This window comes from Pan troglodytes, chromosome 2 (genome assembly GCF_028858775.2).
Source record: "Pan troglodytes isolate AG18354 chromosome 2, NHGRI_mPanTro3-v2.0_pri, whole genome shotgun sequence".
In the NCBI taxonomy this organism is placed as follows: domain Eukaryota; kingdom Metazoa; phylum Chordata; class Mammalia; order Primates; family Hominidae; genus Pan; species Pan troglodytes.
This window is the reverse complement of record NC_086015.1, coordinates 142,573,536-142,586,717: the sequence shown is the minus strand read 5'-3', so window position 1 is coordinate 142,586,717 and position 13,182 is coordinate 142,573,536. Positions and strand designations below refer to the sequence as shown.

Here is a 13,182-nt window from a genome sequence, read left to right as displayed (position 1 = left end):
ATATCTGCTTCATAGAATTATAGTGAGAAGAAATCGTGGGTAGAAAGCATCTGGCACATAGGAAACACTTTACCCAGGAAATCCTGTTATTATTTCATGTTTAAAATCGTAATTCTTAGTTTTTGTTTCTTATATGTTGTGTGTTATGTTTATGTTGCTTTTAAAAATCATTTAAAGACAGTAGATAAAAAAAATTGGTCATTAAGCTGCCAGGAAGTGTTATCTGTTTGAATAGAAAGACTTCTATGGGTCTCTTTCACCTGACACAGTTTATTGTCGGATGTTTGTATCAAAAGGGAGTATTTACATTGTTCTTTTTAGGAACAGTACGTATTTGGCATTCAAGCACCTACCGGCTTGAGAGCACACTGAATTATGGAATGGAGAGGGTATGGTGCGTGGCCAGTCTAAGAGGGTCAAACAATGTCGCTTTGGGCTATGATGAAGGGAGCATCATTGTTAAGGTAATTATACTATCCCTCTCAGTAGGTGGACATAGGCAAAACCATTTTCTTTGTATTTTAGTACTGTCATCTTCCAAGTAACCAGTTTTATAAAACTGGCACTTCTTTCATTAAGTACTAGACATTAAGCAATGAAGATTTAAAGTGGAAGAAAGGAAATGGAGCTCTCTTTTAGGTGAAAAAAATAATCTGTTTTGTTTTGGTTTTATTCATTTTCCTTTTCATTGCTGAGAGCTATTTTTCTTTCTTTCAGCTTGGTCGGGAGGAACCTGCCATGTCCATGGATGCCAATGGAAAGATAATTTGGGCCAAGCATTCAGAAGTCCAGCAGGCCAACCTAAAAGCAATGGGAGATGCTGAAATTAAAGATGGTGAAAGATTGCCACTGGCAGTAAAGGATATGGGCAGTTGTGAAATATACCCTCAGACTATTCAGCACAATCCTAATGGGCGGTAAGCCATCACCAAAATTTGTCCCTCAGCTTCTGTGTATGTTAGAACAGGTTTGCAGATCCACAGTCCACTCTTGCCCTGTGGTTGGCATCTCTAATCATTCCTCAATGTGCTTTTGCCCTGGCCTCACAATCCTCAACACAGCTGCAGGCAGCCATGCCACTTGATCAAGTTGGCACAAAAGATGGAGCATGTTTCCCATCTGGACTTGTTCTATACCACACAATTTTGAATAGTTAAATAGTACTGTTTCCTGTTATTTCGCATGCATTGAGTTTGTGTTTTTGTGTGCTCCTTTGAGGGCAAGGAGTATGTCTTATGCTGAGACTTAGTAGGTGCCCTCTCTAAATGCTTGCTGACTCATTGCTCTTTCATGAAGAAAACCTGACTCTGAGATATGTGTCTTTTGAAAAAGTTTTGGGATTGATAATAATTCTGTTTCTTATTTGTAATTTGAACTGTCAGTTGAATTTCTCCCTTAAGATTTGTAAGTCACCAAACATCTTGTGAGAGAGGAGTTTCTAGCACAGTGAAGTCTAAACCTGTGGAGCTTTAAAATTATTTTACAGCAGGTCTGGGCATCTTATAATGCTGTGCTGAGTATTGAAAAAGACAAAAGATATAAACCAAGTATGCCGCCTAGTTCAGTAAATGGTATCCATAATTATTTGTAATATAATTGTCTTATAAAGGTTAAGAATGCATTATGCATATTTCCCTTAATATCGTAAAACATTCTTGGCTGTAAGTTTTGCCTTTGGCAGTCTTTTGATACCAGCCTTTACAGTGTTATAAACAACTTTAAAGATAGTTGTCTTATGTCCATTGGGAAAATTTTAGTTGACTCTGCAGCATTCTGTTTTCTCATTATTTAAATGTTAAAATATCCTCTGTATTTTGCTGAATTTAACAGTCTTTAAAACCTGGAGTGAGATATTTTTATTCATTTGAATGATCAGCTTTAAAATGAAGATAGTCTTTGTAATAATATAGTGCCTTCCTGTGGTATAAATGTCATGAGCAAAGTTCTAGGCATCTTGGTGCTCAACAAATACTGGTTGAATAATTGGAATCCTCCTCCTTTGCATTTCCAGCCATTCTCACCTTCCTGCCTCCAGTTGCCTTTATTTATGAGAAGACCATTCCAATAACATTTCAGCAGTAATGCCATATTCATAATTTCCTTTTCAATTTGTTGGCTAGAATTTTTTTTGTAACTTTGTATTCAAAGAAATGTATAACTTTTAAAAGATGTTAAATTGTAATAATGAACTAAATAACATTTGTTATTAGAATTCTTTTACCATAACATGAATTATTGTTTCTTAACTTCTACATGTCTTTGGTCCTCTGTACTTCCCTCCCTGGCTTCTGTGATTTCTAGGTTTGTGGTGGTGTGTGGTGATGGGGAGTATATCATCTACACAGCAATGGCATTGAGAAACAAGAGCTTTGGATCTGCTCAGGAGTTTGCATGGGCCCACGATTCTTCAGAGTAAGTTTTGATTGTATGATAGCCAGCATGCCCTGATTGCAGATGTGTTGTGTGCTGCTTGAAGACTCTCAAGGCTTGATGCGGGCTGTGATTCTCCGTGTTAAAAAACAGTTCTCACCAGAGCTGTCCATTGGAAGATGAGAGTCAGAGGTGACTGTATAGCATGAGCCGTCTTTGTGCTTTCTTTGTTCTGTGTTGAGCTGGCTCACTCAAGCTGATATAATAATTCCATTTAACTGGGGACCCAGCACCCATTTCTTTGATGGAGCCCATGGCAGGACCTGGTGCTTTATGGGCTTAAGTCACAGTAGACCCTCATGTCTGCCTTGGCAGGCTTTGGCATGCCCTCCCTGTGTTGTAGTGTCCTGAGGTTCTACTGCCCCTTTATGAGCTACTTGGGAGTGATGTTGTGGTTTGGTCATTTTGATGAGAAATTTATTAAATCTTTTTTAAAACTTATTTTCTATGATAGTACCCACTGCCCATTCTTAACAAATTTCTGTCTGAATTCAGAATGTTCATAAAATGTTCTCATTAAAAGCAGGAAAGATCATTTAACTCTGACTTTTTTACTAGTCGTTGGCTCTGGTTCCTTTTTGATTCCTGTTTAATGCATGTAATAAACATTAGGGGTTTAGTGTTTTCAGACCACACAACTGAATTACATTTTCACAGTTTTTTTAGTTTTGTTTGCCCCACATTTTATGTTGCATCTTGCCCCCAACAGTGGGGTAACTTAAGCCAGCGTTGTGTAATAAGATACATTTTTAAAAATGTTACAACAGTAAGATTTATTGAGAGGTATGGAATTGTTCTGATCTTTTCATAAATTTCCTAAATACACATATATATACAGTTCTGTGTATTCAAAGGTAATGTGTTATCTTAAGCAAAATTATAGTTGATGAATTGCCTTCTCTCAGCACACCTCTTCCTCTATTTTGATAGTTCCTTTTTTTCAGCTCTATCCAGCCAAGACCTTGCTCAGCATCTTTCCTGTCCTGAGCAAAGCCCTCATCACATCACTTCCTCAGACAATCTTAAATATCCAGTGATAGCCACAGCTCCTTTTTTCAAGGCAGACGCCTGAATATAAGCAGTTGTTGCTGATGATGGCTGATTAATGAGCCATTTGTCACAGTTTTTATAATTTAAATCGCCCTTATTGAGGTATAATTTACAGAAGACAGAATGTACCACTTAATTGTACAGCGGTCCCCCCATCTGTGGTTTCCCTTCCTGCAGTTTTAGTTGCCCACAGTCAACTGTGTTCCAAAAATATTAAGTGGAAAAGTCCAGAAATAAACAACTCATAAGTTTTAAATTGCCCAGTGTTCTGAGTTGCATGGTGAAATCTTGAGCCATCCTACCTGGGACGTGAATCATCCCTTTGTCTAGCATATCCACATTGTATATGCTGCCCACCTCTTACATTATAGGAAAAAACATAGTGTATATAGGGTTCAGTACTATCTGAGGTTTCAGGCATCCATTGGGGCTTAGAACGTATCCCCCATGGATAAGGGAGGACTACTGTTCATGTCAGTAGATTTGGGCAAATGTATGTAATCCGTAACCACTAACAAAATCAAATTATAGAACATTTCTATCATCCCCACAAAATCCCCTTGTTTCCATTAACAGTCTGTCCATACCCCCCATCCACCCATTCCCCAGTCCCAGGCAAACACTGATGAGTGCACTTTGTCACTATATAGATTAGAGTTGTCTTTGGAGTTTCATATAAATGGAATCATACAGTATGTACTCTTGAGTCTAGCATCTTTTGTTCAGTATAATGTTTTTGAGATTCATCCATATTCTTGCCTGGATCAGTAATTGGTTTCTTTATTTGCAGAGTAGCATTCCATTATATGAATATACGATAATTTGTTTAATCATTCACCTATTGGAGACATTTGGGTCATTTTCAGTTTCTAAAGTGGTTTGTAAGCCCTAGTAATTCATGTCATACACAGTATAAAACCCTTTCATCATTTGTCCAACTGTAAGGAGTTCTCTGATCTCTTAGGAAAACAGTACATCAGATAATCTTCAAATATTTATTTTATATTTTTGCATAATTACTGAAAAATATTTGAAGATATTTCCAACATTTGGTAGAATTATGATTTAGTATATAACATGTTATGTTTGCCTTCCCTTTTTTCTCCCAGGTATGCAATAAGAGAGAGCAACAGCATTGTAAAGATATTTAAGAACTTTAAGGAAAAAAAATCATTTAAACCAGATTTTGGAGCAGAAAGTGAGTGTGATCTACGTATGATACATTTTTTAATTCTTTGTAATGGCTCAAAAATGCCTAAGCAAAACTCTTTTTATGTTCCCTTTAGGTATCTACGGCGGCTTCTTATTGGGAGTCAGATCTGTAAATGGCTTAGCCTTCTATGACTGGGACAATACAGAACTCATACGAAGAATTGAAATTCAGCCCAAACATGTGAGTTTCCCCTCCATTGTTGTTTTTGGAATATTTATTTTTGTGATGAGTTCTGGGTCCCTAAGGCCAAGAAGTGTCTTTTGTACCCTGCTCTCCCTCTTCGATTATCAAAAGCCATTTAAAATATAAAACAGCACTTAGAATTTAAATAACTTCTTATACTTTTGAAATACACATTGTCTATGGCCTCATTAGGATACAACAATCCTGATTTTCTGAGCAATTGGAGGTAAGTGGCAGTGCCATTTTGACAGGAAAAAAGCATGCTTTGAGAACAAGAAGTCAGAGAATTCTTGACTTGGAAATGCCTTCTTCCACATAGTTCAGAAAACCTTTTCATACATTTTGATGATAGCTGCTTGAACTTGAGGTGACCATCTCCAGTGACAAAGTGTTTACCTTTAGAACTGCCCGCTGCTTTGACAGTTTTCACTGTCAGGAGATTATCTTTGGAAACAAACCAGCTTTTCTGGGGTCTGGTTCTAGAGCACGCATCCTCAGTGGGTGTAAACATTGACTTGGGGGCTTACTCTTTATGAATAAAGCATAGCTATACATATGTATATGCATTATATATGTATATCTGTGGTATTAAAATTTCATTGGGGGAGGTGATTAGAAAAATGTCCAGAAAGACTTCTAGGGAGGGTGGGTGAAAATGAAAAAAATAAAAAAGGTGATAAACACTGTTCTAGAGCAAGAGGGAATAGGCTACTGGTCCTCTGTGTAGCACATTCAGTGTTTACTGACAGCTCTCCTTTCCTGTCTCCGTTTGGTCTTTCCATTGCTAGGCTAAATAGCATAGCCACATAATAGCTGGCCACCCTCCCAAATAATGCCACATAAAATTGTTAAGTGAATACTTATCATCTTGATATAAGAAGGTAAATGTTGTAAGAAACCAAGTATGTGCAGTTTGTCATATCCACTCAGAAATCCAAATCTGTTGTCTATGATTTTGTTGTGTTGCAGATTTTCTGGTCTGACTCTGGAGAGCTAGTCTGTATTGCTACTGAGGAATCATTTTTTATCCTTAAGTATCTGTCAGAAAAAGTCTTGGCTGCACAGGAAACACATGAGGGAGTTACGGAAGATGGCATTGAAGATGCCTTTGAGGTAATTGCATCAGCACAACTTTCGCTTTTAGCTTTGTTTTCAAATGATTTATATTCTTACAACAGACTTTACTGATTTTAACATTTCGTTATAAATTAGGTGTAGGGAGACAGCATTTAAGGATTTCTGGTGAAATGTGAAAAATTAAAATCGTAACTCATAGATCAAAATTTAAAATAAATATGTTTAAAAGAAATGTGTACTTTGATTTTAAGAATTCTTTAGACTTACTTTGATATCTTTCAGTAAAGAAATTATAGTTGTTTTGGTCCTAAGACTATTTAGTCAGTGATTTAAATGAGCTCCCAAATGGTAAATCATTTATTATGCAGATGTCCTAGATTTTGTGAAATACTTAATATTTCATTGTCATGTTATGAAGGGTCTAAGTTTAGATCAGTATTCTTTTATATCATGATTTTGACCCAACAATGAGATTTCACATTACAAATACTAATCTAGGAATCTGTTCTGTGTTTTTTTTGTTTTTTTTCTGTTTTGAGCCTAAGGGTTATATTGAGTAGGAATCTGTTCTTAAATGAAGAAAGAAATTCCAGCGGGGCGCAGTGGCTCACACCTATAATCCCAGCACTTTGGGAGGCCGAGGTGGGCAGATCACTTGAGGTCAGGAGTCTAAGACCAGCCTGGCCAGCATGGTGAAACCCTGTCTCTACAAAAAACATAAGAATTAGCCAGGCATGGTGGCGGGCGCCTGTAATCCCAGATACTTGGGAGGCTGAGGCAGGAGAATCACTTGAATCCGGGAGGTAGAAGTTGGCAGTGAGCAGAGGTTACACCACTGTACTACAGCCTGGGCAACAGAGACTTCATCTCAAAAAAAAAAAAAAAAAAAATTCCAAGGAAAATTTTTTTTTTCTAGAAATAGGAAGGATTTTACTTTGCATTCCTTATTCTACCATATCACCCTCAGATATATTCAGCTTTTTATTGAGAGATTTCTGATGTTGGATAAAGTAATTATCTTTATTTTTCTTTCTGTAGGTTCTTGGTGAGATTCAGGAAATTGTGAAAACAGGGCTTTGGGTAGGCGATTGCTTCATTTACACAAGTTCTGTGAACAGATTAAATTATTATGTTGGAGGAGAAATAGTCACCATTGCCCACTTGGACAGGTACCTGAGTATCATTTTGCATTTGTCCTAAATTTTAAAGTGTGTTTAGAAAAATCTGTTGCTGGCTTGTAGCAATGATAGGCTGATTTTTCAGTGTTATAGTTTTAGTAGGTTGCCTGTTGTTAACCAAAATTGTGTCAATCAAATGGGAAGGTTTTGAGCAAGAGGGAGATTGGCGGGGTGTGTGTTTGTGTAATTGCAGATTTGAATTTCTAACTTGGTTTCTGTTTCTTTTATAGGACGATGTATCTCCTAGGCTACATTCCTAAAGACAACAGGCTTTATCTGGGGGATAAAGAATTGAACATCGTTAGCTATTCCCTGCTGGTTTCAGTCCTGGAATACCAGACAGCTGTCATGCGGAGGGACTTCAGCATGGCTGATAAGGTCCTTCCTACCATTCCAAAAGAACAGAGGACCAGAGTTGCACACTTTTTGGAAAAGCAGGTAAGAGGTTTTGTTTTTTTCTTTTTGTTTTTTAAAACTTGCAATTTGAAAGCAAATTAGTATGGAGTTGAAAAACTTTATTTCTTAATTGCCAACTGATTTCCTGTGGCAATAGAATTTCTCCTGTGAGTTTAAGGCACTTATTACAGCACATGATACACCCTTCTTACACTCTTCCTTCTCCTTTCTCAGTGCCCCCTTTAAATGTTGGAGGTGATTTTCAGTCTTACTTTTCTGTGCACCTCTTTTCCAGTCTCCTGATATTTTCATTTCTACACTGCATTTTTAGCTTTATCCCATCTGCTTTTTAAAAAAATATGATTAAAATACATATAAAATGTACCATGACATGACTTTTTCTTATGTAGTGTTTTTTAAGCAAAGTTACATATGTGCAAAGCATAAAGTAAGTTTTGCAAAGCTTAAGAAAAAAGTCAGCCCTCCCTCCTTTTTGCTTCCTACTCCCTAGAGGTAATTATTTTATCTAATTCTTTTGGTATTTATTTCCATATCTCTAAATAACTTGAGGTATAGCAGTTTCTTCATTTCTTAGCTTTAGGCATTTCTTGTGACTTCCCCCTCTGTAGAAGATGAGAATTTCGCCTTCTTTCATTCCCCTGCGTCTACCACATACATGCCACTTTCCTATCCTTTATCTCTCAGAATAGTTCTAATTTTGATTGATCACTACTCAAATGTTTACATTATTATGGCTATGTAATCACTGCTCACAGGTGAACCATGTAGCATATTATCTAGCTTTCCTTTCCTGCAATTGTTTGTTTTCCCTAGAGTTTATAATTGTCTTTTTCCCCCCTTTGCTTAATTTTCTATGTACCTGTGGTTAATTCTCCCTGGACTTTGCTGGTTCTCCAGAGTTCCTGAAGATCTCCTTTCAGTTTGCTTAGTCTCCTTCAGACTGCACTGGTTTTCCTGCTCTCATCATGGATTTCCCCTCACCATCATGTTGGGGCTTCCTTTGCTTCTGTCCTGTCGGATCCATTGTTTCTTATACCCCTATCTCCTTTCCTGCTTTGCTCCCTCATTTTAGGGGAACATGCCCTTCAGCAATTTCCTGAGAAAAGGGTTGTTAATGGGAGATAAATTGTTTTGTGACTTTGAATATCTGAAAGTGCCATTGTTCTACCCTAAAACATATTCAACCATTTAACTGGTATATAATTGTTGGAGGTAATTTTCTCTCAGAATTTTGAAGGCATTGTTCCATTGCCTTGTAGTTATTGTTGAAGTCTAAAGCCATTTTTATTCCTCATTCTTAGTACATGACCTGGTTTTTCTCTGTGGAAACTTTCTGAATGTCGTCTCTGTTGTACTGAAATGTTATAATCATGGTAGGCCTTGGTAGGAATCAGTTTTCATTAATTCTGCCAGTTATTAGATGAGCTTTTTTAATGGGAAACTTATGTCCTACATTTCTGAAGGATTTTCATGAATCGTTCTATGGTGATATCCTTCCTTTGTTTTCTGTATTCTGTCTTTCTGGAATTGTTCATGTTGTATGTCCTGCACTGATTTTCCTATTCTCTTTTAAAATCTTATTGTTTATAGATAAAAGTTTCTCGTATCTTTCTTACAGATATGAATGATATATTTCTGTTTTTAGATTTTGAAGTTTTCTCTTCCCCCTATATGGTATGCTTCCTTCACGTTCCTTTTATTGCTTCATTTTGATCGGCATCTTTGCTGTTAGTGATTTTCCTCAAGTATCTGAGGTCCTTGGGCCCTCATTTAAGAGTGAAGGTACAAGAAACAGATCAGAAGGTCTGAATTTGTGGGTGGGGCATATTGGGTTTGGATTTCACAATATCTGGTGTGGTTGGCCCATTTGATTAGGGAGTCTCAATGTCAGTATCTTTAGCCAATGAATTTTTGATGACTTTCCATTTATGTAATGAATTTAACAAGCACTTAACAATGTGCTAGGCACTGTTCCTGCTGACATGTAGCCTTCATGGAGTTGACATTTTAGTATTTTTAAGTCTTTTCCCTTGGGCTCAGTAGATTTTACTGAAAAGCTCCCCAGTCACCATCATTCTGGGGTCTCAGTAGAAGATACCTTGGAGTCTCAGTATTTAATATTTCATTGAGTCTGTGTATCCATTTTCATAATCTCCTGTCTTCCTTTGATACTCTATACTTTTTCCTCCAAGTGTGCTTGGAATCTCCTGGTCTGGAGACTCTTTAGTTTGCCCTCTCCAAAGAATAAACCTGTCTTCTTTGTCACGAGGTGGGAGAGGGGAGGTGAGAGAGGGGAGGTGGGAGAGGGGAGCGGATCTAGAGTTTCTAAATGCTTTTAGGGCAGTTTGTTTGTTTTTAGCCCTACCATTCATGAGACACACTGGGTGTAAATCACATTGTTTCTATGCTGTTCTCACTCCTGATTTAGGATCTGTTTTCTCTACTGTTTTAACAAAATGTTTATATTCCTCCACCAGCTTTCCAGCTTCCAAACTTTTGTTACTGTTTCCTCTCCCTTTCTGTGTGTCGTTGGGAGCTTATGCCTTTTAAAAAAAAATCCTTTTAGTGTGATTTTATTAGTAGTAGGGAATTAGCAGAAAACAAAAGTATATATATTTAGTCCGCCTCATTTCATGTGTTTTGCCCTTGGCTGTATCTGACTAGTTCCAGAGATCTTCCATCCTCCACTCTTGGGTTTTATGTTATCTATATCAATGCTAGTGGAAAAAAAGTAACTCCGGTTATTTAGAATGCCTTATTTACATCGTATTCATGGATGGATCGGGGCGGGTTGGCAGCCTGTATAAGCTGAGAAGTTAAAACATTTCAAACTTGATGATAAAGCCATCCTGAAGATATAGCCAGACAGAACCCTAAAGCTGTCCAGCTTCTCAATCTTGACTATCCCATAAATGAGCATTCTCCCTCAGTCTGGTGAAGAGGTAAACTATCCCTGAGCTTTTTGTGTAACACATTATATCCCTAGAGCTAAAAATGACCCCATCAGTAGTGTTTGTCTTGAAGGAGAAGCTAATTTAATAATTACAATAGTTGATTTAAAACAGTGGTCCCCAACCTTTTTGGCACCAGGGACCAGTTTCGTGGCAGATAGACAATTTTTCCACTGATGGGAAGGGGGTACATTTCAGGATGAAACTGTTCCACCTCAGATCGTCAGGCATTAAGAGTCTCATAAAGAGCACGGAACCTAGATCCATCACATGCACAGTTCACAATAGGGTTCATGCTCCTATGAGAATCTAATGCCATTACAGGCGGAGTTTAGGTGGTAATGCTCACTCACTCACCCACCCACTGCTCACCCTCTGCTGTGCGGCCTGATTCCTAACAGGCCACAGACTGGTTGTTTGGGAGACCCCTGGTTTAAAAGCTTGTTCTTAATGCTTTAATGGAGCATGGGAAGGAAATTTTAGATTTCCTGTCTTTTGGATACTTGCTGAGGAACTGGACTTGAGACCAACAATAAAGGAATAGGTAATGACACCTAATTGGTGACTGGACCTGAATACACAATGTTTGCTATGACCTACAGATGACAGAAAGTTGGAAGGTTTTATATTTGACTCCCGTTTCTTTGGCCATTTACTGCTAATAGTCTCATCTGCAAAATGAGGGGTTGGACTAGATGATCTCTACTTCCCAGCCTAGTTGAGTAGATTACCAACAGCTAAGTTTACACTGCTGTGCCTAGTTTTCTTCTTTTGAAATGATTCTTGTTTAGTCAACTTTGCAAAATTCCTTTCTTTTTGACATATCTGTTTATATTTACATTTCCAGTTTTACTGGTTACTTGAGTTTAACATTAGCCAGCTTCCATTATCCTAATAAACAGTAAGAATTCTGTCACTGAATATTTTATCTGCCAGGTTTGTTCTTACCACTTCCTTTAATGACTCCTTAATTATTCCATCTTCTTATTAAATAGTGGGGTTTCTAGTTTGAGAGGGAAATTATTTGCTCTGTGAATGTGTGTACACTGTATATGTGTGTGTGTATATATATATATATATAAAACATACATACATTTTTGTATGCATAAGTAACATATATATATAATTTTTAAAAATCTGTTTAGGGCTTCAAGCAGCAAGCTCTTACAGTATCCACAGATCCTGAGCATCGTTTTGAGCTTGCTCTTCAGCTTGGAGAGTTAAAAATTGCATACCAGTTAGCAGTGGAAGCAGAGGTATGTACTAATTCATGATTTTTCATAACTGATGGAAAAGTCAGTAGGTACTTCTATGTGTTTGGTGTAATGTTTTGTTATTAAAGTTTTCCCAAATGCAAATTAGTGGCTCATTTTGTTGAAGTTATTGTCTCTCTCTTATCTTTTTAAAAGATGTATTATGTTAAACTTTGCATAAGTTAAATTGATTACATTGGAGATATTCTTAGCACTCTAATTTGTTTTAAGAAAAATTGTTTTCATATCTTATGTGAGCTCTGTTTTGCAAGATAAGGAAAGATGTAAAATAGTATGTAAACTAGTCTGGAAAGCCTAAGTGTACAGACATAGCAGTTATTTGCCAGTGTCTGAAACTAGCTAAAAATATGTTGGTTTTGAAAGGGGTTTTGAAAGACAGCCCAATCCCCTCATCTTTTGGTGTTGAATAGAGCAGGCAGTCAGAGAAGGACAGTGCTGCCTTGGTGGCACTCACCTTCAGCAGCAGATGCTCTTAGCACATCTGGTCTAAATGTTTGAGCTAAATGGGCTGTTCAGGGAGGCTCAAGTGGGAGAAATGTTAATACCATTTTTGTAATGATATTTTTATAGATCTTTGTATATTGAGGCTCCCAATTGTTGTTTCAGACTGGCATTTACTGATAAATTAATTTCAGATGTGCAAAATAAATTTTAGCTACGTTAAGATCATCTAAACATGCAGCATTTTGAGTTCTGAAAAGCTACAAGTGAGACATAATATTATTGTGAAATATTTAAAGACGTTTTGTACACTTTCAAAAAAGTGATATTAAATCACTTGTTAAAATAATTGCAGTCTAATTGCCTTAAAACTCCAGTGAGATGGTTTTACTTTCCCTGTGTAATTATAAGATAAAAGTATAATGGGTTGATGATAATTATTTGCACGTCATTAAAATTGTGTTTAAATTCATTTTGTATACATGAATAATTTCCATTTCCTCATTGTACATTTTGCAATGCCATTCTTATTTGGATAGAGCCAACTTAACAAACACAGCTCTTTCTATAAACATTGTCTGCACAGTTAACAGAATAATGTTGGAAATGTAAATGCTTATTTCTAAAGATATTTTAACTTGGAAACTCTTTTCTTACAGTCAGAACAGAAGTGGAAACAACTTGCTGAACTTGCCATTAGTAAATGTCAGTTTGGCCTAGCCCAGGAGTGCCTGCATCATGCACAGGATTATGGGGGCCTGCTGCTTTTGGCCACTGCCTCTGGAAATGCTAATATGGTGAACAAGCTAGCAGAGGGTGCGGAGAGAGATGGCAAAAATAATGTGGCATTCATGAGCTACTTTTTACAGGGCAAGTGAGTATTAATTTAAAAGATTAATTAATTCTACACTGAGGATGGTTTTTGGAGAGGGAAGTGAAGAATGAACCCTGGAGAGAACTGATGAATG

General features: G+C 37.1%; 1 protein-coding gene across 2 annotated transcripts in view; it reads left to right on the top strand.

Annotated features, from left to right (window-relative positions):
- COPB2 (COPI coat complex subunit beta 2) overlaps nucleotides 1–13,182 on the top strand; it is a 31,985-nt gene that overhangs the window by 15,401 nt on the left and 3,402 nt on the right. For both annotated transcript variants that reach the window (XM_016939945.4, NM_001280386.1), the window contains 10 exon segments: nucleotides 322–464; nucleotides 718–917; nucleotides 2,302–2,412; nucleotides 4,590–4,678; nucleotides 4,767–4,873; nucleotides 5,846–5,989; nucleotides 6,992–7,122; nucleotides 7,362–7,569; nucleotides 11,645–11,755; nucleotides 12,874–13,088. In XM_016939945.4, coding sequence (XP_016795434.1) covers nucleotides 322–464; nucleotides 718–917; nucleotides 2,302–2,412; nucleotides 4,590–4,678; nucleotides 4,767–4,873; nucleotides 5,846–5,989; nucleotides 6,992–7,122; nucleotides 7,362–7,569; nucleotides 11,645–11,755; nucleotides 12,874–13,088 — 1,459 coding nt within the window.